This window comes from Schistocerca gregaria, chromosome 4, assembly GCF_023897955.1.
Source record: "Schistocerca gregaria isolate iqSchGreg1 chromosome 4, iqSchGreg1.2, whole genome shotgun sequence".
In the NCBI taxonomy this organism is placed as follows: domain Eukaryota; kingdom Metazoa; phylum Arthropoda; class Insecta; order Orthoptera; family Acrididae; genus Schistocerca; species Schistocerca gregaria.
In genome coordinates, this window is record NC_064923.1 from 773,175,523 (window position 1) to 773,202,058 (window position 26,536).

The 26,536-nt window shown below is 45.3% G+C and overlaps 1 protein-coding gene across 1 annotated transcript in view; it reads right to left on the reverse strand.

Moving 5' to 3' along the window:
- Positions 1-26,536, reverse strand: part of LOC126267442 (CLIP domain-containing serine protease 14D-like) — a 239,147-nt gene that overhangs the window by 3,457 nt on the left and 209,154 nt on the right. The window contains exons 5-8 of the mRNA XM_049972706.1: positions 15,370-15,636; positions 12,602-12,690; positions 9,928-10,043; positions 4,654-4,910 (exon numbers count right to left, since the gene is read on the reverse strand). Of these exons, the coding sequence (XP_049828663.1) occupies positions 4,654-4,910; positions 9,928-10,043; positions 12,602-12,690; positions 15,370-15,636 (729 nt within the window). The remainder of the gene's footprint in view (positions 1-4,653; positions 4,911-9,927; positions 10,044-12,601; positions 12,691-15,369; positions 15,637-26,536) is intronic.

Here is a 26,536-nt window from a genome sequence, read left to right on the forward strand (position 1 = left end):
AAAATTTGAATGGAGGTCATCTCTCAGATGCAGAAACACGTCTACCAATTTTTTTTTAACTCGCGCATTCTTTATTGCTGCTGCGATATTTTTTTTTTTTGACGTCAGTGTGGATTCGCTTGAAAAGGGTCGTTAAAACGAGCGTATGTGCATGTAAAAAAAATTTGAAATGTCTGCAGAAGTGCTGCAGCACTACTTTCAAGATTAAAACAACAGCAAGGCTCATGAAAGCTATTTTTTAAAAGTTGACGGCACTGCAGTGTTCTCCGTTGTGAACGGGTCGTGCCACAGTTCACTTGACCCCAGCAGTGCAGCTGTAGGGCTCCAAAACAGATTTAAAAGCGCCCTGCCCTTTGAAAATGTGACCAATGTCAAGTTTCCTCCTGGGTTTAAACAATGGCACAAAACTGTTGACATTGTGGTTGGTTATATAACTTTCTACAGCAAATAAAACTTTCAGTACACATTCACGTCATACGAATTTCTTTTAAGAGAGCCTAGGACCACATTATATTCTAATTTGTGCTTGAACGATACGTCATCAGTTATACCGGATGTTGCACAAACTGCGTCACGCTGCGCAAGACTAACAGCAAGAAAGGCTGTCGCGAGAAATTGGTTTACCATGTATATATAGCAGTCGAGGTGCTGCACACTAACTCATATGTTTCCATAATTGGAGTAATGCAACGGTGAAATGCAATGGCGTTCTAGGCACAAAGAGACAAGGAAGTCGCGATTCTAAGAATTAAGAATAAAGACTGTGTCCTGTCTTACAAGATTCGTAGGAATCGGTGACAATTAAATAGCGTAGAAATATCTCACTCTAGGAATCACTGCGATAATACTCGCTGATGACGTTTAGAATCTGGAGAAACCATGAGTGCTGAGCGCAGTGGTTCGACTACTGTCTGGGACGAGCTCTCGAGAGGACTGAGGTTGATATTTCTATACCACCAAACAAATTTGTTTTCCGCAGTTTCCCTAAATCGCAAATGACGAAGTCGATCTACTGAAAAGGAAACGTCCCAATTACTTCCCAGTTTGTCCCTTGTCCGAGCTCGTGCTTCGTCTGTAATGAAATCGAAAACGTCATCACACCTGGTTTCGATAGGATATTTATGGACCGACGGGATCACAAGGACACATACACTCCTGGAAATGGAAAAAAGAACACATTGACACCGGTGTGTCAGATCCACCATACTTGCTCCGGACACTGCGAGAGGGCTGTACAAGCAATGATCACACGCACGGCACAGCGGACACACCAGGAACCGCGGTGATGGCCGTCGAATGGCGCTAGCTGCGCAGCATTTGTGCACCGCCGCCGTCAATGTAAGCCAGTTTGCCGTGGCATACGGAGCTCCATCGCAGTCTTTAAGACTGGTAGCATGCCGCGACAGCGTGGACGTGAACCGTATGTGCAGTTGACGGACTTTGAGCGAGGGCGTATAGTGGGCATGCGGGAGGCCGGGTGGAAGTACCGCCGAATTGCTCGACACGTGGGGCGTGAGGTCTCCACAGTACATCGATGTTGTCGCCAGTGGTCGGCGGAAGGTGCACGTGCCCGTCGACCTGGGACCGGACCGCACCGACGCACGGATACACGCCAAGACCGTAGGATCCTACGCAGTGCCGTAGGGGACCGCACCGCCACTTCCCAGCAAATTAGGGACACTGTTGCTCCTGGGGTATCGGCGAGGACCATTCGCAACCGTCTCCATGGAGCTGGGCTACGGTCCCGCACACCGTTAGGCCGTCTTCCGCTCACGCCCCAACATCGTGCAGCCCGCCTCTAGTGGTGTCGGGACAGGCGTGAATGGAGGGACGAATGGAGACGTGTCGTCTTCAGCGATGAGAGTCGCTTCTGCCTTGGTTCCAATGATGGTCGTATGCGTGTTTGGCGCCGTTCAGGTGAGCGCCACAATCAGGACTGCATACGACCGAGGCACACAGGGCCAACACCCGGTATCATGGTGTGGGAGCGATCTCCTACACTGGCCGTACACCTCTGGTGATCGTCGAGGGGACACTGAATAGTGCACGGTACATCCAAACCGTCATCGAACCCATCGTTCTACCATTCCTAGACCGGCAAGGGAACTTGCTGTTCCAACAGGACTATGCACGTCCGCATGTATCCCGTGCCACCCAACGTGCTCTAGAAGGTGTAAGTCAACTATCCTGGCCAGCAAGATCTCCGGATCTGTCCCCCATTGAGCATGTTTGGGACTGGATGAAGCGTCGTCTCACGCGGTCTGCACGTCCAGCACGAACGCTGGTCCAACTGAAGCGCCAGGTGGAAATGGCATGGCAAGCCGTTCCACAGGACTACATCCAGCATCTCTACGATCGTCTCCATGGCAGAATAGCAGCCTACATTGGTGCGAAAGGTGGATATACACTGTACTAGTGCCGACATTGTGCATGCTCTGTTTCCTGTGTCTATGTGCCTGTGGTTCTGTCAGTGTGATCATGTGATGTATCTGACCCCAGGAATGTGTCAATAAAGTTTCCCCTTCCTGGGATAATGAATTCACGGTGTTCTTATTTCAGTTTCCAGGAGTGTATTTTGGTCATTACGTATGCGGTATACCTAATAAATCAAGTCAAGATTTGAAATACTGGTTCAAATGAAAAAAAATGGTAATCGTCATGTTGAAGTTGGTACACTGAGGTGAAAAAAGTAGTAGGCACACACACAAATATGCGGCGGTTGTACGGCGTACACAAGGCATAAAAGGGCAGTGGATTGGTGTTGTCAGTTGTGCTCAGGTGAGTCATGTGAAAATGTTTTCGACGTGATTGTGGCCGCACGACGAGAGTTACCAGACTTTGAACACGGAGTGATAGTTGGAGCTAGACTCATGGGACATCCATTTCTGAAGTCGTTAGGGAATTCAATATTCCGAGATCCACAGTGTCAACAGTGTGTCAAAAACACCAAACATATGGGATTACCCGATATTAACGCAGTGGCCGACGGTCTTCAGTTAGCGATCGAGAGCAGCGGCGTTTGTGTAGAGTTGTCGGTGCAAACAGACAAGCCACACTTGATGAAGTAACCGGAGAAATTAATGTGGGTCATATCATAAACATATCCATTATGACAATGTAGAGATATTTACGTTAATGGGTTATAGCAGCAGACGACCGATGAGAGTGCGTTTTCTAACAGCACAACATCGCCGGCAGCGCCTTTCTTTGGTTCGTGACCATGTAGATTGGATGCTAGACGACTGGAAAACGGTGTCCTGGTCAAAAATGGTTCAAATGGCTGTGAGCAGTACGGGACTTAACTTCTAAGGCCATCAGTCCCCTAGAACTCAGAACTACTGAAACCTAACTAACCTAAGGAAATCACACGCATCTATGCCCGAGGCAGGATTCGAACCTGCGACCGTAGCGGTCGCACGGTTCCAGACTGTAGCGCCTAGAACCGCTCGTCCACCTCGGCCGGCTGTCCTGGTTCCAATGTCAGTTGGTAAGAACTGATGGTTGGCTTCAACCGACGTGGTCATGGACCCAAGTTGTCAATCAGGCACTGTGCAAGTCGGTGGTGGCTCCATATGGTGTGGGCTGTGTTTACGTCGAGTGCACTGGGTTCTGGTTATGTTCTCCTACTTGGAGGCCATTTTCAGTTACTGATGGACTTCCTGTTCCGAAAGAATGATGGAATTTTTTTGGATGACAGTGCGCCATGTCACCTAGCCTTAATGGCTGGTGATTGGTTTGAAGAACGTTCTGGACAAATCGCGCGAATGATTTGGCCACCCAGATTACCTGACAGGAATCCCATCGAACGTTTGCAGGACACCGTCGAGAGGTCAGTTCATGCATAAAATCCTGTAACGGCACCAACTTCGCAAATTTTGGACGTCTACAGTGGCAGCATGGTTCATGTGGTGTCACCTCCAGACACTACACTTGTTAGGTGGTAGCCTTTAAATCGGCCGCGGTCCGTTAGTATACTTCAGACTCGCGTGTGGCCACTATCAGTGATTGCAGACCGAGCGCCGCCACACGGCTGGTCTAGTCTAGAAAGACTCCCTAGCACTCGCCGCAGTTGTACAGCCGACTTTTCTAGCGATGGTTCACTGTCTACATACGCTCTTATTTGCAGACACGACAGTTTAGCATAGCCTTCAGCTAAGTCATTTGCTACGACCTAGCAAGGCGCCATATTCAGTTACTTTAATTACTATATTCAAGAATGTATTCTCAACAGATAATATTGTGAATCATGTACCGTCAAGAGCTACGTTCATTATTAATGGATTAAAGTTAAGTATCAAACTAATTACGCCCAGTTTCTGAATTCTCATTCCTTGTCATGTTCCGGACCTAACGTCAGTATAGTTCTTCCCTCCTCAAGCGAGCCTGCTTGAGCTAAAACACGTGCATTTCGGCATCCATTCGTAACACGGTGTTGGCTCTTCTGCTTGTTGCAGGCGACTTCCAACGACTTGTTGTGTCCATGCCACGTGGAGCTACTGCACTACACCAGGAAAAAGGAGGTCCGACACGGTATTAGGACGTCTGCCTCAGCGTCCTAGAGGTACGCGATAGGCAGCTTTGCAAATCGATGGGAAAATTGCTAACTATGCCAGAGGACAGCAGACGCACAGTAAGCAGCAGCAGAGCCCCTACCAGCAGCGTTGGTGGCCCCCCAGCCAGTGGCGAGGAAGTCGGCGCCGTCTGCGGAGGAGCTGGTGTCCAGGCAGGCGGGGAAGACGGCGCCGCCCAGGTCCACGCTCCTGTCCAGCTCCAGCAGCGCAATGTCGTGGTAGCGCTGGCGCCGGCTGTAGCCGGGGTGCAGGATGACCCGCGAGACGCCGTAGCCGGAGTCGCCGACCGCCCCCGAGCTGGGACTCTGCGTCCCGAGCCGCACGCTCACCGGTCTGCCCCTGTAGCGCGCAGCCCAACTCTGCAACGGTCGCTTCACTTCCGCGTATCGGAGTGCCTCCTTGTTGGCAACCTCCAGTAACACACAAACGTGCAGTGTTCCACTCGACAGTACACCGTCTTATATCTACTCCCGTGTCCGAAGAAGACTTCAAAGCAGGGCTAGACATATTAGAAATTGATATAACTAAATTTTCATCGAGACATTTGACTCTCATTTTTATCTACTATAATAATGAAAGCTTAAGAATTAAATTCAAATTTGTGCCGGAATTTGAAAGCAGGTCTTCTTGCTTATCAGGCAGGTATGCCAGCCATTACAACACTGTAGCTAACAGCAGAAAGTAAGGTGAAGATGTGAACTGAACTTTGTGTTAGGGATGACGTTGGACTAGGTTGGTCCATGCAGGTGTGGTGCTGTAATGGCAATTATACCTGCCAAGTAAGCACTAGACAGGGGTTCATATCCTGTCCATGACGCAAATTTTAATTCATTCCTTCAGCTTCCATCATTACCATAATAAAAATTATTTCCTTGACCATTGACTACAATCATGCCTAGATCGACCACATCTTACATAGGAAACACAAACTAAAATTTATAACCCTCTGCTGCTCCTTCCACTGTCTGCAGAATGTGGTGTACAATCCTATATCTAGGACAGGTAGCACAGAGTGTAGCAAAAACGCTACACTATTTCCCACTGTGTGAGGAGGACCACAATCGAGTGTATTTTCACCAGCAAAGATATGACCCATTTAACAGCCACTGATGTGTTATACAGTATTGCTTGCACTGACTGTGAGAAGTTTTATGGTCGTCAATCAGGTACAGATACGGCAACTAGGTTGGCTGAACATGAATGCAGCTGTTGTTGTTGTTGTGGTCTTCAGTCCTGAGACTGGTTTGATGCAGCTCTCCCTGCTACCCTACCCTGTGCAATCTTCTTCATCTCCCAGTACTTACTGCAACCTACATCCTTCTGAATCTACTTAGTGCATTCACCTCTTGGTCTCCCTCTACGATTTTTACCTTCCAAGCTGGCCTAAAGTGCTAAATGTGTGATCCCTTGATGCCTCAGAACATGTCCTACCAACCGATTCCTTCTTCTAGTCAAGTTGTGCCACAAACTCCTCCCCAATTCTATTCAATACCTCCTCATTCATTATGTGATCTATCCATCTAATCTTCAGCATTCTTCTATAGCACCACATTTCGAAAGCTTCTATTCTCTTCTTGTCCAAGCTATTTTTCGTCCATGTTTCACTTACATGCATGGCTACACTCCATACAAATACTTTCAGAAACGACTTCCTGACACCTAATTCTATACTCGATGTTAACAAATTTCTCTTCTTCAGAAACGCTTTTCTTGCCATTGCCAGTCTACATTTTATATCTTCTCTACTTCGACCGTTATCAGTTATTTTGCTCCCCAAATAGCAAAACTCCTTTACTACTTTAAGCGTCTCATTTCCTAATCTCATTCCCTCAGCATCACCCAAATTAATTCTACTACATTACATTATCCTCGTTTTCCTTTTGCTGATGACTCCACATTTTCTGAGCACGTACCGAGTGAGTGCCGCAGCTACCAGACACAGCCCATGTTCCCCACTTAACACACAAACTCTAAAAACTTAGTCTGTTGGAAGTACTGGAAATCAATAAACATCTGGCCACAGTCCTGATGACCAAACACAGCTCAGTGTTCATCTTTTATAACCTTCACTTAATCCCCATCGTTTTCCAACGCTTCCCACACTGTCTGTTCCTGTTTATCCCTCCATGTTCTTTTCATTTATTTCATTTACTTACTTAATTGTGATTGCGTATGTACTCCATTTAACTGACAACTGTCAGTTCTATCTTTCACTCTTTTACTTTGTGCTCTTCATACAGGCTATAATATCTCTCATTGATGACTGTTCTCAGTATCTCCCACTTACGTTTCACATACCTCTCCTCCCCTTTGTCCTTTCTTGAGTCTAAAATCTCTACTAATTCCTTCCTCTTTTCTTCCCATTTTTCTTCAAGTCATAGACTCTCTACATTGTTTCGCTTTTCCCCTAATCTTTTTTGTTTCTTGTCAGATCTATCTTTTTCCTACATCTGATGTGCTTTAAGTAATAATTTGTGTCTTCGTATGCTCATCTATTGCTGCTAACCTCCATACTGTCTGACGTGTGCCATTTATATACAATTATATGGTCTATATGGTTTCTTGAAACTCCATCTGTGAACCTGAAGTGCACTTCTTAATGTCTTTCCTGTCATTACATGGGATTTTTATCATCATCTCCTTTCCTCAAGCGAAGTCCACCAGCCATAGTTCATTATCATTACTGACTTCTACTCTCGTCAGGTACTCTTGTCGAGTACTAATTTTATTTTACTGGAATTGTTGATTTAATTGAAATTATTATAAAGGCGCTGTTTAGCGAATTTAGTAATAGTGTTCCTCCTGGTTTGTTCCCTTTAAATTTATTTACTGTTCGTCTTTTACGCTTTTAAATGCATTACCAGTGCATGTCAAAGATAACATTACTTTGTGTTCATGCCTCAGTCTAGATGTGTAACATCTTTTCCAGCGTTATTTAGAACATTGTAAGTTATTCGACGAGAAAGATAACCTCCGATGATGACCTTGCAAGCCGAAAACCGATTAACCTGAATAACTTAATCCTGTTGAACACGGGCAGCAGGTATAGTGTGTTTCATTTACAGTTATATTTGTCTACCAAGAAGGAGAATCAATAACGTGATACACTCAAAGTGTTACTGTCATGTTTTGAAGTATATATGACCTGTTTTCTTTGACCTATTCGAAAATTCTTCCCTATATAGTTATCCAGTGGCAACAATATCAAGTTTCAGGATGATATAAAAACAAAAACGTGTCCTCCGCTCATGACATTTGGAGAACCGTGATGTAGCTACGTAGGGTCCAGAAAAGTTCTCGTGCAAGTTACACAATGCGTGATGTGCAGGCAGGTCTGGATTGAGAAGTTACAGACTAAAGGCAGGATGCAGAGACATAGACAGACCATGAAATAATTTTTTCTATGCTAAAGAAGTGTATTGTTTCCATTACTGTCCATATTACTTATTCACAGAAATAGAATCCAGTTAGCTGACGTCTCAGACTTCTCGCAAATACTATATAACATGTAATATCCGATAACATAATAGCAATGTATCATCCCAAGGAAATACAAGTAACTCTTGTTTCAGTCAAATGTAAAGTTGTTCGTTTGATGAAATGTTGGCTTGTCGATAGGTAAACGAGTCAAGGTTGAAAATAGTCTTGGCGTGGAAATACCTGTCTTTTAAAGTAACGGTCGCAGGTTCGAATCCTGCCTCGGGCAAGGATGTGTGTGATGTCCGTAGGCTAGTTAGGTTTAAGCAGTTCTAAGTTCTAGGGGACTGATGACCTCAGCAGTTAAGTCCAATAGTGCTCAGAGACATTTGAACTATTTTTAAAAAAAATAAACATCGATATGAAGTAGAACGATCGAACAGGCTCTGTTGTAGATAAGATAAAATCAAGGCTCTCCCTTGTTGATAGACTACTATACTGGGAACAACAGAACGTATAAGATGATCGCTTGCGAAATAAGCGTACGATCAGTGCTAAAGTAAGTGGTCACAAGTATTGCACCATCTTAAGACACATAGAAAGAATGTTTCACAGTTGAGTGACGCGGAATTCTGAAATATCTCACCTGTTCAAGGAAGAAGGATGTCAAGTGTTAGCGGAAATCTTGTATTTAGAAAATTAGAAACTGGTTTCCTAGGCGGGATCTACGCACGATCTTCTATGTCTCACGAATTGCTCACATGGAAACGTGACGAAAAATTAAAATCTCGCATGGAGACAGAAACTTTCAATTTTGGCACACTGTATCTGATAACAATAGAAAAATAAATACGATCTCCCATGCCATTTACAGTAATTTACACAGTAGATTTGAGAATGGATACGTTTATTCTCGATTTATATACATATCCAGTACATAGTGCATATCTAAGAAAGATTTACAGTGCTCATTAGAAAATTTTTTGATGCTGTTACAAGTTGTTACAAGTTTCAACGTACTCAGTTTCGATTTTTGCTGGAATAGAATAGCAACTGGATACAGTATCGTTTGTGAGGATATTTGTGTATTCTTCTGGAGTTAATTTAACGGAGCGATGTGCTACCAGAGTGAGATTTTCTTGATGAAATTATTCACCTGGTTCTTATTACAGGGTGACGCTGATGGAGCGCCCTGTTACGTGCCTCTGAACTGAGATGTACTGCACCGTGCCTCGGCTATTTTGAGGCTGGTGTCACGAGCGAACGAAGGTACACATTTGTCCTTCACCACACACATCTTGTAGTTGCCCACAAAGGAACGTGCAGTTTCTGTGCCCTTCCACAAAAGTGTTGCATCCGTTTGCTGTTTAATGTACACGCAACGGCGGACACTTCTTTGCTGTGGCAGACAACCATTGTGGTTTCTTCATGAAAATCGTATTTGGTTACCCACAGATATATTACAATAGCTCCGTGCGCAGTGTAACTCTAAGAATACTTGCTACGACAGAGAGGCAGTAATTAAATAATCATATAATATGCACATATTCGTGGACGATCTTGCAGTTTCAGTGAGAATATGTTAAGTTTAATCAAATTCATTTGCGTAAGCAGTTTCTTATACGTGCTTTGCTCCGGGAAATGAAGTACGATTTGGAAATGCCTCTGTTTGATTCATTACTAAAGTTCAAAATTCTAAGCAGCACCTGAAAAGGACGTTCAGTGGACAACTTATTTAGAGACGGTATAAATAATATAAGTGGTATAGTTATGTGAAACGTTTTTTTAGAAAATCAGATATATATCACAGGAACAATATGCACGGAGCAAACAGTTTGTGCTGCACTTGTAAGGGAAAATTTTTAAGAGTCGAGATTTGAACCTATGTGCAGTTCAGTCTTCTACATTTTTTGATAGATGTACGGAGAAGGCTACTCACGAGATCCTGTTGGCGCAGCAGTGGGCCGCGGTGAGCACGAATCGGTCGCTGATGAGGGTCCCTCCGCACAGCCAGCTGAGGCCCTCCGTATCCGGCAGGTTGTAGCCCAGCGCCGCCTGCAACACACCACAGCCGTCAAAGAGTCTGATCCACCAGCTACACAAGACGCGTGGACGAAATGACCTCGTGTCAGTTACCACACTACACACATCTATAGCTGAAGCAAAATGTCTGCAAAATGGTAGGTGCAACTGGTGCAACTGCACAGTTGTCTTCCAGTCATTATTCCTGCATCATCTTCGTCGGCTAGCTTTTCCTATTCGTGATTGGCCTTTAGGAATACAAGTTTCTGTCTCACAAGAGGTAAAAATTAGGAAATTTGTGGTAAGTTCAAAAAAAATTCAATTGTGTGTGAAATCTTTTGGGACTTAACTACTAAGGTCATCAGTCCATAAGCTTACACACTACTTAACCTAAATTATCCTAAGGACAAACACACACACCCACGACCGAGGGAGGACTCGAACCTCCACCGGGATGTGGTAAGTTCCTATGGGACCAAACTGCTGAGGTCATCAGTCCCTAGGCTTACACTCTACTTAATCCAACTTAAACTAACTAACGCTAAGGACAAGACACACACATCCATGCCCGAGGGAGGACTCGAACCTCCAACGGGGGGAGCCGCGCTAACCGTTGCAGGTCGCTGCAGACCGAGCGGCTACACCGCCCGGCTTCACAACATTAGTCAAAATGCCAATAAATAGCGAATGGCAGGTAGGAAGGTTAGAGTGTAACGTTCCATCATCGAGGAAACTGGAAACAGCACTAGCTGGGAACGGACAAAATGAGAGAAGGGAACCTTCCATGCTGTTGCTGAAGCAACCATCCAGCTGTGCGGAGAACCCGGTAGCCTCGCCGACAGTTTAAACTTCATCTTTCCGTCCAGTGTCGTAACCTCTGAACCACCTCGTTCGGCCCCGTAACTGAGGCGATAATGTGCACTGGCTCGGCCCGACCGATTATAAGGCAGCTCGCTCGAGCCAACTGATGTACATTTTCGTCCACATTTAGCTAGGGCGGATGACACTGTTGATGCTTATGTGTCCATCGGATAAGGACGTTGCATCGGCGGCCTCCTGGCTTTCACTTGTTTCTGTAGGCCTCGTCTAATTTCAGTGATGATTGAGACGCGCTCTCTCCCAACTATGCGTTTTCGTGAACTTTCGCTCTCTATCTGTGATTGGTTTACCGCCCTTGTCGCTGTTACGTTGTGGTTCTTCTTCCTGCTATGTGTGGCAGCAGTGATGTGCATCGATATTTGCACCGTGTGCCATCTTTGGTTTGGTGCATATGGTTTGCGGCAAGGGGGTCTGGAGGGAGTCGGTCGGTTGTTGCGGGTGAGGGAAGTTGTCCGCGCGGTGAAGTCGGCTGGGTCCTCTGGCAGGCCCTGCGCAGTGTCGGAGCGTGTGTGGAGCTGTCCGATCACTACGAGCTTCGTGGTTCACCGATCCAGGACGTCAAAGTTGAGTAGTGGTTTAACTACCCAAGGCACGTCTATTCATGTTGTAGTGGTTCGCTTCGGTGGTTTGCTGTTGGGGAGGTCTACCGGTGAGCAACACCGAGTGGTTCTACTGCTGGGATTTAGCCGCCATGCGGTGCAGTTAATATTTTGGTCGAGTACGATTTGAGCGCACCAGCGGAATTTTCTGTCTTGTGGCCGTTACTGTTCCGGTTACCTGCCCTGGCCACTAACGTAATTTCAAGAAGCGTCCTTTCCTCGCCTGTTGTCGGCGTGCAACATGGTATGTAATTTTGACAGGTGGATTATCAGGTCTGTAACATAGCCGGTTTGAGTTCTCATATAGTGATTTACTGGAAGCAAGTCGTTGTGTCGGTTGGTCCGTGGCTCTCCTCTGGTTGGTTTCCAATGGATCGAGTGTAGTTTGGCTCACCACCTGTCTCACCTGAGTGAACGACGGCAGACCGACCTCCCTGGAGGCCTTCTGAGTGCCACCGGTGTTTAATTAGTTGTTGTCACCTCTTTTAAATTTTAGGCTTATGGTGATTTGTTTGTTTTCTTAAAATTTTGCAAAATTTATATTTAAATTTATCTTTCGAGCTTAAATATGGCGGCCTTTTGCCTTTAAAGATTATGGTAACATATTTTAAAATTTTGAAGTTTGATTATGGCCCTCAGCCATTGCTATTGGATCTTGCGTATGTCTCTTCTTTAAATTATTTTGTTGCTATCTTAATTGGATTTTTATCTTGTTAAGATTTCTTGTTGCAGGCCTTTTCGGTAAGGATTCACCTATGTGCCGCTTTGCTTGTAAAGGTTATTAAATTACAATAAATGACAGTTAGAAGCAGAACCTGACCTCATGCCTTGGCCCTTTCCACAATCCCATTACCTGTTGTGCCCAGCGGGTTTATCGGGTGTTTCAATGGTGTGTAACAACACTACAACCAATAAGCGCTTGTCACAGTCACCCACACGATGCTGGAAGATAAATGTACGCTTGATATCTCATTGCGACCCACGAATATCAACTAAAACGTAATACACCATGCAGGTTCATAATATGATCGTGGAGGGACAACTTAACTTTTTTCGCCCCTCACACTCTATTTCAGAACCACCAGTTTGCACCTCTACTGCTAGATGGCTCACCATGTGTGGAAACTCTCCAACACCGGCCGTTGTTCCGCCCAAGATGTAGTCGTCCGGGCCGCTCCACTGGTCTTTGTAGACGCCACAGGCTGTAAATGAGGGAGAGAAAACCTTAGTTAACTCTTTCTGGAACAAGGCAGTAGTATTTTACGTAGCACGCACTTACGTTTTGTAGAACTGTCCTGTATTGATGTTGATAGAGTGATGGCTAATGCAGGGTATATTATGTGTATGTGTATGTGTATGTGACATACAACGGTCGCTTGTAATGTTCCTCACTTTACGTTTGGCTCGTGCAGCCACAGCAGGTAGGGGTATATCGTAAATCCACATCTATACCATTCATATCCATATCAGTAGACATTCAGTGAACTGCATAACAGATTCCAGAGTTTCAAAACGACATGCTATGGAGAATGCCTTTGCATGAAACGTCGTATGCTTCAGTAAGTTTCACGAATATAATAATAAAAATATCAAAGTGAAGGGAAAGAATATCGAAAACAGTATTGAGTCTTGTGAACCAATAATTCTGTTTCAAATTTTGTTGCGTAAGTACCCGGTGTCAATTTGAATCGAATATACAGTGCTTCATCACCGTGGGTAATTATTCAGTTCACATACATAAAGTAAAACATACGTTTGTAAGAATTCTTGTTCTTACTAGTATAGTTTTGGGTGGCTGTACGTGGTGTATTGAGGACCGTTCTCTCTTTGACAGGATTCAGTGTTAAGTGTTTTGTGTATCTAACGCTGTGCAGCTAGTATAAGTTTGAAAAGCGTCGCTGCTATTCAGAAGTCGACAAAAGCTGCGAAAAAATTGTTTATTCGCAAGTAATCCAGACCACTGCCCCTTGTTGAGAACAAAGAGCAACATTTTTAACAATTTTAATTTTTTTTGGTATGAACATTGTGTTCCTTCACTTGGCTATACGCAATAAGAACAAATACTACCAGCGTTAATGTGTATATGCAGAGTACGTGCAGCCTTATGTAGACGTTGTCACATTCTGTTACTTGTGCAATGAAGTTCAACAAGTTTTCAGCAGTTAATTCATGTATTACATATAACTATTTGTATAATCTCTATCATTGGATATATCTACATCTACATCTACATGTATACTCCGCAAGCCACCCAATGGTGTTTGGCAGAGGGCACTTTACATGCCAATGTCATTACCTTCCTTTCCTGTTCCACTCGTGTATGGCTCGTGGGAAGAACGACTGCCGGAAAGCCTCTGTGTGCGCTTGAATCTTTCTAATTTTACATTCGTGATCTCCTCGAGAGGTGCAAGTAGGGGGAAGCAATATATTTGATAACTCATCTAGAAGCGCACCCTTCGAAACCTGGACAGCAAGCTACATCGTGATGCACAGTGCGTCTCTTGCAGAGTCTGCCACTTGAGTTTGCTAAACATCTCCGTAACGCTTACCAAATAACCCTGTGACGAAACGTGCCGCTCTTCTTTGGATCTTCTCTATCTCCCCCGTCAACCCGACCTGTTACGGATCCCACACTGATGAGCAATACTCAAGTATAGGCCGAACGAATGTTTTGTAAGCCACCTCCTTTGTTGATGGACTACATTTTCTAAGGACTCTCCCAATAAATCTCAACCTGGCACCCGCCTTACCAACAATTAATTTTATATAATCATTCCACTTCAAATCATTCCGTACACATACGCCCAGATATTTTACAGAAGTAACTGCTACCAGTGTTTGTTCCGCTATCTTATAATCATACAATAAAGAAGCCTTCTTTCTATGTATTTGCAATACATCACATTTGTCTATGTTAAGGGTCAATTGCCACTCCCTGCACCAAGTGCCTATCCGCTGCAGATCTTCCTGTATTTCGCTGCAACTTTCTAATGCTGCAACTTCTCTGTATGCTACAGCATCATCTGCGAAGAGCCGCATGGAACTTCTGACACTATCTACTAGGTCATTTATGTATATATTGTGAAACGCAATGGTCCCATAACACTCCCCTGTGGTTTCTATATATCTACGACATGTTCACGCTAACACAATTTGGTTTGACCTTACGCATCTAGATTATATAATGCATTGTATGCACATTGAACTTTAGTTCGGCCGCTGAAGATAGGCATCTGAGTCCATACTGGTTGGACATATTTGTAAATAATTTACGTTCTGTATATCTGTAATGAATCACAGTTCCATACTTCAAATTAAGTGTAAAAGGTAAGGAAGTTGAGGAGATGGAGAGAGAGAGAGGAATGAGGCAGAGATGCACAGAGTGTGGGGGGAGGGAAGAAGTACAGAGAAGGGAAAGAGGAGGAGATGGATAGAGACAGGGGAGGAAAGGAGACTTACATAGAAAGGAAAGTGGGACAGATGGACAGAGAACTATAGAGTAGGAGATGGACAGAGAGAGGGAGGGGAAGAGATGGAGAAATAGAGGTTGGATCAGCTGGAGGGGTGATGATGGGATGGAAGGGGGAGGGGGAAATTGACTTACAGGGAACAGGAGGAGGTGGTGAACAGACAAGAAGAAGCAGATGGTCAGAGGGGGGAGGAGCAGATGAACTGAGAGAGGAGCAGGAGAAGACTGACATAAGGGGGAGATGGACGAAGAGAAGACTGGAATAAATACAGGTGAAAAAGAAAAGAACCAGTCTCCAGTCTACGCACCCAAACAGCAGTGAATGGAATGTTTGCTGACATAGAAAGGAAGTGGTGACATTCTGTGTACACGTTGGCTAGAAGACAGGAGGAGAGAGAGAGGGTGTGTTTACCTGCTACGCTGGGCCGGTCGGTGGCTGCCGCGTCGGCGCCGTTGTTCGACGCGATGTCGTTGCTGTCGCCGGCGTCGACGTCGGCCAGGTCGGCAGCGCCGCCCTCGCGGCCTGCGACGTCTGCGCAGCAGACGACCTCCTCGAGGCCGGCGAAGCCGCAGCGCGGGGGTGGCGGCCGCCCCCGCCGGATGGCCTGCAGCGCCGGCCCGCAGCGGCGCACGCGGAGGCACCTGCCCGCCGACGAGCCGTCCCGGCAGGCGTCGCCCTCTGCAGACACACGGGGCGGCGCCGTGCCGGAGACACTGCGGTCTGGCAGCCCAGGGAGCAGCTCCGGCCCCCAGCACCCACGTACAGTGTTCTACTACCACACGAGCTGGGGGGCTACTTTCTGTGTGCATGGAAGGTCGCGCGAACCACCCCGATCCCGAAACCTGACAATAGTCTACCTGCTAACTACCGCCCTGTCGGACTACTTTCCACCTTATCGAAGTTGCTGGAACGCCTCATTTTGATGAGAATCCACGATCGGGACATCATTAGGGCAGGCGAGCCTGCGTTCCAGGCTACGCTTTCAGCTGAACTCCAACTACTGCCAGTGACGGAGTACATCACCTGTAATATGAACGTTTCTAATTCTACAGTGGCCATATTTTTAGACATAGAAAAAGCTGATGTCCTTGTTTGGACTGACAAGCTCATGATGAAACTGCAAGACCTTCACACCTTGCGTCACTATTGTCTCCGTACGATTGGCAGTTTTCTCCAACACCGCCAGATGATGGTTCACATCGATGGTCAGCGCTCCAGCGTCAGAAGCCTACAGGAAGGTCTCCCACAGGGCTCGCTGGTATCCCCAAACGTACCCATCCTGCCCCAGGCCGTCTTAGCCCAGTTTGCGGACGACACGGTAGCCGCCGGATTACTGCAGCCGTGGCGAGACTGCAACGTCAACCCACGCTGACGGAACTGTGGGCATCAGATAATGACATTCGCATCGACGTCCACAGCACTAGGGCTATCCTCTCCTCCCGCGAACGTCCCGACATGCCGGACAGGCCTACTCTTTGCCATCAACAACTTGCATGGATGAACGAAGTAAAATTCTTGGGGGTGACCTCGGATAGCAAACTCACTTTCAAACGTCACATCCTCAACAAGAGGATTCAATTATTATACTTCTTACACCAATTGTACCCGTTGTTGAGCAGTTCCCAGATGAACGTTCGACGCTTTGGCGATGTAGAGCGACAGTTTCATCTACAGTTCTCTATGGCTGCTCCACGCGGTGAACTAACAGCCCATCCGATCTTCAGTCACTCCAAGTTATTCAAATCAGTTGCCTTCTCCTCTTCTTTAGAGCGCCAAGATGGTAGCTGAATGCTGACTTTCACGCCGAACAGAACATCTCACGCATCTCCGATCACACTACTTACGAACGCAGAAATTCCTCCACAGTGTTGATGAACTCAGGCCCACAACCCGACTCCTGGGACATGCTGCCTCTATCGCTCTACAACGTTGGCATCGATTACGGATCCCTCCTGCAATCACAGAGCCCCCCCCCTCCCCTCCCCAGTACCTGGTTCCAACAAAAACCAACTCCTTTAGTAGGGCTTCGGGCTACGAGCCCTCCCCCCTGGTTACGTACGTTTTTTTTCTGAGTCATCAGTCTTCTAACTGGTTCGATGCTGCCCACCACGAATTCCTCTCCTGTGCTAGCCCCTCCATCTCAGAGTAGCACTTCCAACCCGCGTCATCAATAATATGCTGGATGTATCCCAATCTGTGTCTTCCTCTACAGTTTTTGCCCTCTACAGCTCCCTCTGGTACCATGCAGATCAGTCTCTGATGTCTTAACAGATGTCCTATCATCCTGTCCCTGCTCCTTGTCAGTGTTTTCCACATATTCCTTTCTTTTCCAGTTCTGCCCAGAACCTCCTCATTCCTTACCTTATCACACCACCAGTTTGATAGTAATAGACTTCTCTCGGCCAGAAATGCCCATTTTTCCAGCGCTACTCTGCTTTTGATGACCTCCTTGCCCCGTCCGTATTGTTTATTTTGCAGCCTAGGTAGCAAAATTCCTTTCTCCATCTACTTCATGACCATCAATCCTGATGTTAATTTTCTCGCTGTTCTCATTTCTGTTAATTCTTATTACTTTCGTCTTTCTTCGATTTACTATCAATCCACATTCCGTAATCATTAGACTGTCCGTTCCATTCAGCGTATCATGTAATTCTTCTTCACCTTCATTCAGTATAGAATGTCATCAGCGAATCTTATCATTGATACCCTTTTACCTTGAATTTTATTTCCACTCATGAACCTTTCTTTTATTTCCGTTATTGCTTCTTCATTGCACAGATTGAACAGTAGGGGCGAAAGACTTACACCGTTTTTAATCCGAGCACTTCTTATTATTCCCTCTTGGTTATTGTACATGTTGTATATTAGTCGTCTCTCGCTATAGCTAACCCCCATTTTTCTCAGAATTTCGAACATCTTGCACCACCTTACATGGTGGAACGCTTTTCCTAGGTCGACAAATGCTATGAACGGGTCTTGGTTCTTCTTTAGCCTTACTTTAATTATCAACCGCAACGTCAGAATCGTCTCTCTGGTGCCTTTATCTTTTCTAAAGCCAAACTGATTATCGTCTAGCACATCCTCAATTTTCTTTATATTATTGTTGTCAGCAACTTTGATGCATGAGCTGTTAAGCTGATTGTGCGATAATTCTCTCACTTATCAGCTCTCGCAGTCTTCGGAATTGTGTGGATGATATTTTTCCGAAAGTGAGACGGTATATTACCAAATTCATACATTCTACACACCAACGTGAACAGTGTTTTTGTTGCCAATCCCCCAATAATTTTAGAAATTCTAATGGAATGTTATCGATCCCTTCTGCCTTATTTGATGTTAAGTCCTCCAAAAGGTCTCTTAAATTCTAATTCTGGACCCCTATCTCTTCTAAATCGGCTTTTGTTCCTTCTTCTATCACATCAGACAAATCTTTCCCCGCAAAGAGGCCTTCAATGTACTCTTTCCACCCATCCGCTCTCTCCTCTTAATTTAACAATGGAACTTCGGTTGCACTCTTGATGTTACCAATCTTGCTTTTAATTTCACCGAAGGTTGTTTTGACTCTTCTGAATGCTGAGTCCACCCTTCCGACAATCATTTCTGTTTCGATTTCTTCACATATTTCATGCAGCCATTTCGTCTTAGCTTCCCTACACTTTCTATTTATTTCATTTCTCTGTAACTTGTATTTTTGTATTCCTGAATTTCCATGACCGTTTTTGTACTTCCTTCTTTCGTCGATCGGCTAAAATATTTCTTCTGTTCAAAAAAATGTTCACTTGTTTGTGAAATATTATGAGACTTAACTGCTAAGTTCATCATTCCCTAAGCTTACACACTACTTAACGAGGGAGGACTCGGACCTCCGCCGGGACCAGCCGCACAGACCATGGCTGCAGCGCCATTAGACCGCTCGGCTAATCCCACGCGGCATTTCTTCTGTTACCCAAGGCTTTTGTTGCAGTTACCTTCTGTGTATCTGTGTTTATTGCTTTCAAACTTCTGTGATTGCTCGTTTTAGCAATATCCATTCCTCTTCAACTGTACTGCGTACTGGACTATTGTTTATTGCTGTATCTACAGCCTTCGAGAACTTCAGCCGTATCTAGTCATTTCTTAAGACTTCCGTATCCCACTTCTTTGCGTATTGATTCTTCCTGACTAATGTCTTAAACAACTTCTGTCTGCTCTTCGTCACTACTACATTGTGATCTGAGTCTGTATCTGCTCCTGGGTCTGATTTCGGAATCTCTGTCTGACCATGTTGTAACCTATCTGAAATCTTCCCGTACGCACACACGCACACACACACACACACACACACACACACACACACACACACACACACACACACTAGCGCAACAACCAGGTAACATGGTCAGGGGCCTGGAGCCGAGAGGACCCAAAGTCAGGAGTGAACCATTACGGAGCTACGATCACAAAACGGCAGCGAAGCAGTGACCAGAGTCAGAGAGTGTGTGCGTTTACTGCAAACCTCTTCAGCTAATACCTGCTTTACGTAAGAGCGCACTTGCGATTACTCTATTGAAGCCTGTGATTTCAGCTGAGCAGACGCTGGACTATTAAGTCAGCTACGTTGGAAGCACCCCGATGTCGCAACATAACTCGGCTGCAGCTCAGTAGGACAAAACCTCACTGCTGGGACACGTCCGGACACATCCCGCTTACCCGGGAAAAAGTGCCGAGCAATCACCGCTACTCGCCGTTTCTTATGGCCGCAGCTCCACCACGCTGGACTTCTGGACAGAGCTTATTCGTAAAATTTTGGTCTACTAGACGCGCCCTATCCTGCCGTTATTACCAACCTGTTTTCCACCACACTGAATTGTAACACAAAAGTAAACAAACAGTACAGATACGTAGATTTCCGCGTCTGTTGCCAGTCGCATTAATATCAACCCGAATGTACAGCCGTGTCACCTCATAAAACATTTAGTACGCGGAATCACCGAAATAAGCAACGTCTCCGCCGTGCTGCAGACTCTCCTTGGGATAGAGACTAATTACTCTTCGCCCTGAGATATTTCAGTAATTTATCGTACTAAGTGTTTTCTGAGGTGATGCAGCAGTAGACTCAAGTGAATTTTAATTAGATGCAGTAATCTAAATGGTCAAACCGCACCACACACCTATTTATTTGACGAAGTTCTCTTTATTTTAGTTGACAAGAGGTAGTACACCGATACCGCCAAGCACTAATAACAGTGATTATGAGGGTTTTCAGCAGGGCTGGATTATGAATGTACTTCCTCTGAGGTAAATGGCCCGTGGATGGTACGGAATCAGTAACTCGAAGCGAAGTCCGATGACCGAAGGTCGGACTTACAACAGTTACGAATTGAAGGAGAGTACATACCACATAACTCTTTTCTGAACATGTATCTTCATCTTTCGTTAAAAATCTGAATTCCGTTTCGACACACTCGCCACAGCTGTGGCGTCATGCTCATGTGTAACCAAGCTGTGTGCAGTTAGCGATGGCAATAAGTGTCAAACGCGCACCTTGCACAGTACAGGCCGGCAGGAGACGAAGAAACAATATATGTTTCGCCAGTGGTGTCTTACTTCACAATAGAGGGTCTACGTTGGGTTTCCTCTTCTACGACGGTTTACCTTTCATTTTACGATAGGAACGTCCACAACTAAGCTTCACAAGCACGATCGTGTACGTACTTCAAGGAGAAAACTGCATTTTGTTTGGAAAAGCAGAGACAACGAAATCCGTACGAGACGTGCTTTCAATGCTTCCGTCCTACGCCTACTTGGATACAGGATGAAGCAGATCAAGACACACGTTTCAGTTACATGAAAAACTATTCTGGGTAAATATAAACGTAGGATTCCGCGGCCACTGTCGCAGTCAATAAATTTTTCCTGTGTTTGTGACCGCATTGATAGTATGTAAAACTACGGACGTTTCGGCCACTGTTGCAAGTGACTTTCTTCAGGGTGTTTTTATTCACTGATGAATGAGATAACTTTGTTTCTTACATACCTGCAGGCATGGCTGTTGTCTAATTCTGATAGGCTGTTAAGGATGGAGGAGAGGGATGTTAGAAGTTCCATCCTTAACAGCCTATCAGAATTAGATAACAGCCATGTCTGCAGGCATGTAAGAAACAAAGTTCTCTCATTCACAAGTAAACAAAAACAGCCTATAGAATGTTGTTTGCAACAGTGACCGAAACATCGGTAGTTTTACATACTGTCGATGTGGTCTGAAACACAGAAAAATTTTACTGACTTTGTCTGGTTTAACACACTGTCGTAGTCTCTAAGGGACGGATTGTCCAAAGTGAAGCGCGTTCTACAGTCCTAATTATTTGTGAATTGTGTTGTCTGTATACCTTAAATAGGTGGAAGGAGGGAGGAGATGAGAGGCGAGTGAGAGTATTGCTGGGTGGACAGAAAAGACTGACGAAGTTTTTGTTGTCTTGAAGTATTTGGACATTGATTTGAACTCATAGTTGTTGGCAAAACTTAACGTTGTCGCCAAATAACTTCCGTTCATCATCATTGTCATAAGAGTAACAAGTTTGTATGTCACTTATACAGGGTGTTACAAAAAGGTACGACCAAACTTTCAGGAAACATTCCTCACACACAAAGAAAGAAAATATGTTAGGTGGACATGTGTCCGGAAACGCTTACTTTCCATTTTAGAGCTCATTTTATTCCTTCTATTCAAATCATGTTAATCACGGAATGGAAACACACAGTAACAGAACGTACCAGCGTGACTTCAAACACTTTGTTACAGGAAGTGTTCAAAATATCCTCCGTTAGCGAGGATACATGCATCCACCCTCCGTCGCATGGAATCCCCGATGCGCTGATGCAGCCCTGGAGAATGGCGTATTGTATCACAGCCGTCCACAATACGATCACGAAGAGTCTCTACATTTGGTACCGGGGTTGAGTAGACCTTTCAAATGCTCCATAAACGAAAGTCAAGAGGGTTGAAGTCAGGAGAGCGTGGAGGCCACGGAATTGGTCCGCCTCTACCAGTCCATCGGTCACCGAATCTGTTTTTGAGAAGCGTACGAACACTTTAACTGAAATGTGCAGGAGCTTCATCGTGCAGGAACCACATGTTGTGTCGTACACTAGCAGCACAGGTAGAGTATCCCGTATGCAATCATGATAACGTGCTCCATTGTGGTTAGGTGGAAGAGCAAAACTAAAATGAGCTCTAACATGGCAATTAAGCGTTTCCGGACACATGTCCACATAACATCTTTTCTTTATTTGTGTGTGAGGAATGTTGCCTGAAAGTTTGGCCGTACCTTTTTGTAACACGCTGTATATGACGCAGTATTCTCCAACAGCATGTTAGAGATCAGAAAGCTGCTGATGTTACGCATCGTCATCATGATCGTCAGGATTTCTCTCCAGGTGGCTGGTGGGGGGGGGGGGGGGGGCATAGTTGGTGTCCTATCGGTCACGTCTCAGGTGGCGGGCCGAACTTGTCTGGAGGGTTGGAGGGGAATAAAATACCTTCCATGCACCACAATCAGGCCCCTTTATGGCAACTTCGGCGTGAGGAATACCTCTGGCAAGGGACAGTTGGCGGAGGTGTCAGCCTCTCTTTTCTGAGGTCTCGTGAAGAGAGGAACCACCGTGTTGTGGGCAAGAGGGATCGTTAAAAACTGAGGGAGTAAACCCTCAAAGAAATTCCTCAGAGCGTTAGGCATAAGAGGGCAACAGAAGAGATGTCATTGCTTTCAACGAAAGACTGAGCCTCGGACTGAAAATAGCTGCTGGTGTCACGTGTCAGGCTACGAACTGCAGGTGGTTGACGAGGATTCGGTTGTAGCGCGAGTGCGTCCTGTTCGTACCATCAGCCGGCCAGAATGGAAAGCTCTGACTCACCTTTGAGCAGGAGCGGAGAAGCTGACGCGAAGCCGAGGAGCAGCAGCAGCAGCAGGCAGCGGGCGGCCGTGGCAGAAGCTCCGTCGGACGCCATCCTGTGTGTGGGTCCGTGCAGTCAGCAGTCAGCGGCCGGGGACCGCTTATATAGCGGCCGCCGCCGCCGCTGCTGCCTGCCTGCGGTGGCGGCCGCGACTACCAGGAAGGCGGAAAGACGGAGGCGACAGCTGGACCGGGGGGGGGGGGGGGGGCGTGGGTCCCTGGCAGGCCGGCGGGGCGCCGGTGGCTCCCCTCGGGACGGCCGACCACCTTGCGGTTTCCTTTCCCAACAGGTCGCTGTCGCGTCTCAGGAATTACATTGGTCTTCCTGTGGGAAACTAATAAAAAAGACAGGAACACGTCATGTACCTCTGGTACACTGATTAAGACGCTGGAACCGTGTCCAGGTTATGCACAGTGAATTTTTTTTGTGCTTCGTAGGACGTGTCTCGCACCTGAAGGTGACGACTATCTATGGACCATGAGAAGTCAGTGCTAAACACCGTTGACAAATCTACCGTGTCCAACCGACTTTCTTATCGAACAATTAACACTGAAATAGTCATGGACTGTGCAGCTGGCCCCGGCAGAGGTTCGAGTCCTCCCTCGGGCATGGGTGTGTGTGTTTGTCCGTAGGATAATTTAGGTTAAGTAGTGTGTAAGCTTAGGGACTGATGACCTTAGCAGTTAACTCCCATAAGATTTCACACACATTTTTTGAACACTGAATGAAGAATGACCTGAGCCGAATGTTCACAGTTCTAATTTAATTATTTAATTCTGTCCGCGGTTCTTTAGACTACTGTACGATGTTGTTATGTACTAGCAGATTTTGAGGCGCTCGGTACGGGGTATTTCCGTAAGAGCGTGAAAAAATGAAACAACACATGGAGAATGTTCCACTGACCAATCTGAGGAACAGAACCTGGGGACGGAGCAACCAGCTTAAGAAGATATGAAGCAACCTTGTCTACCGCTTTGTCGAGCATTATTGTTTTCCAGCTTACTTACAACTAACATGGTCACAAGTTAACACGTACTGTGCTGTTTATTTACATGTACATTCTTCATTTCTTGCAACGAGAGAAGGACGACGAGGCTGATTACCAGAAAGTTATGATGCAGGTTTTGTTTACTTTACTTGTCCATTACGTGGCTCTGTTGTATCATATTCACATTGTCCCATGACGGACCGTGGTATGAATCGACGACAAACCCATTCGTTACGCAGTACTATTCAGAGACGTACAGTAGAATACGGCGGAGCAGTAGCGGTACAGTATTTCTTTATCGCCGGATTGCAAGAGGAGGTCTTATTCCATGGCTTGCGAGGTCACATGACCTGAATCCCCTTGATTATGTCCTATGGCGATATCATTTGTGCACGAGGCTCCAGTGGGTATGGAGACGGAATTAGTTGCCAGAATTGTAGCCACGCCGCCCGCTGTGACCGAGTGGTTCTAGGCGCTTCAGTCCGGAACCGCGCTTCTGCTAGGTCGGAGACTCGAATCCTGCCTCGGGCATGGATGTGTGTGATGTCCTCAGGTTAGTTAGGTTTAAGTAGTTCTAAGTTCCAGGGGACTGATCGACTCAGATGTTAGTCCCATAGTGCTTGGTTCCATTTGAACCAATTTAGCCGCCTGTGTTGTGATTCCAAACAGACCAGAGATATTTGTCAGCTTGTGTCAGAATCTTGTTCACCGATGTCATTCTTGCACTGAGTCTGATGGCCGTCAGTTTCAGCACATTTTGTAAGATACAGTACAAACGGTACGTTCATTGCGTTAAAGATGGTATTTACAGTTAACTAATGCAAAAAGAAGTACACAGTAATAGGATTTTATTTCTACTATATGCGTAAACTGGCTTCTCCGACCCAGGTTGCCTATCTCAAATTGTTTAGTGGACCATCCTATATGTCAGGTTAAACGTTTGCAAAAAAAAAAAAAAAAAAAAAAAAAAAAAAAAAAAAAAAAAAAAAAGTTCCAATGGCTCTGAGCACTATGGCTGTTTTCTCCGTTCATACATTTCAGGCATATATCTATACTATAGTCCACAATACCAAAATGAACTTTCAAAAACTACCCTTACTGTAAATAAACGCTGACAAATTTTCCGTGGCCTTTCAAAATCGCTTAGTGCCACTGCTGCTAGTATTTGAATAAGTCCACGGCTAACACTTCCCTTCTTGTCCAATAACAGCCAAGAGGTTCAGTTATGTTGTGACGGTTCGTTAACGTTACACACCAAGCACCATACGTGGGGAATGAGAGTGTGGCAATAAATCGGCTGTGGAGCTGTGCAATAAACTACCCCAGCGTTCGCTGTCAGCGATTCTGAGGAAGTGCGGAAAGTATAGAAAAGGGGAGAAAACACCCATTTATATATTAAAACGCCTGTGAGCAGGATTTATGTTGACCTGATAACAATAAAAAAAACTCATAGTCTAAGCAGATTAAAAACAAGCAATCAGAACGATGTTGCACCGCAGTATAGGCAACTGGATACGTGCCAGTACCTATTCTGTTTCTGTTCTACACTATGTGATCCACTGACGACGACGTAGTACGCAACTGACCTTACATATAAGTGAAATAAAGTAGTGTGATAACTGCAGTAGACAATGCTCCGTCTAATTTAACAGGTGTTCATAATCCTGCAGATACATTGTAACACAACTACCGAAAGAGCCAGTGAAGGCACCAAAAACTAAAGAAAGTTTAAATAGTGTAACTTATTAGCGTCCTCTGAATTCAAAGGACAACACTACTATCATAGAAAATGGTGCAAGTAACGCTTCCCTCACAAGGTAAAACTCTTCAATGCAGATACCGCGTGTCTCAACAGGGCATTAGCATTTCAGTCTTAATGTCCAATGCTGTCGTAATTCCACGTCTTCCTCTATACCGGTAAGTGCCTGGCTCTTATTTCATTTCCTTGTTTCAGGGCAAAAAGAGTACCGTCGGCATCGGGTTAGCCTTCTTACTGTTACTGATCAATGCTTGCGTCAAGCACAAATGCATTCTCGTATATTTCATTCTGCAAAGTATGCCATGCAAAATTTATATGGTTTACAAATAATGCAGAATTATTTGCTAGAATTCATGTACTTTAGAATGAAGATCGTAAATGACAAAAAATGAGTAATGTGCATGAAAAGTATTTTTTTGCGTTTGAGAAAGTGAAGACGTTATCTCCATTCATGTTTCGCGAAATCTCTAATCACAGGCGGCCAAAGCGACGTGACAAGAGTATACGAACACCAGGCGATGAGAGTCAGTGTTGTAACAACTAACATACAAAGTCCTTCGAATCTGTGTATTACATAACGTTTCTGGAGCGCTTAGAAGAGTCAAACATCGAAGTGTGTGAGCCAAGAACATTAGATAGGGGACGCCGCCTGTGGCCGTGTTGGCTTTCGCATCTTCACGGCAGGACACTTTCTTCCAGTTATGATTACTGTCTTTATGATAAATCTGTGTAATGTATTTTTTATCCAGTCTACCTTCAGAAATAAACAATAGAAAATCTGAAAGTAAGTTTCTTCTGTTTTGCAGGAAGGAATGCAAGGGACGTGTAATATCCGAAAAGCAGGAAGTAGCTACGAGCTAGCAGGGGATCAGTACTCTGTGTTTGTTAAGTATTCAAA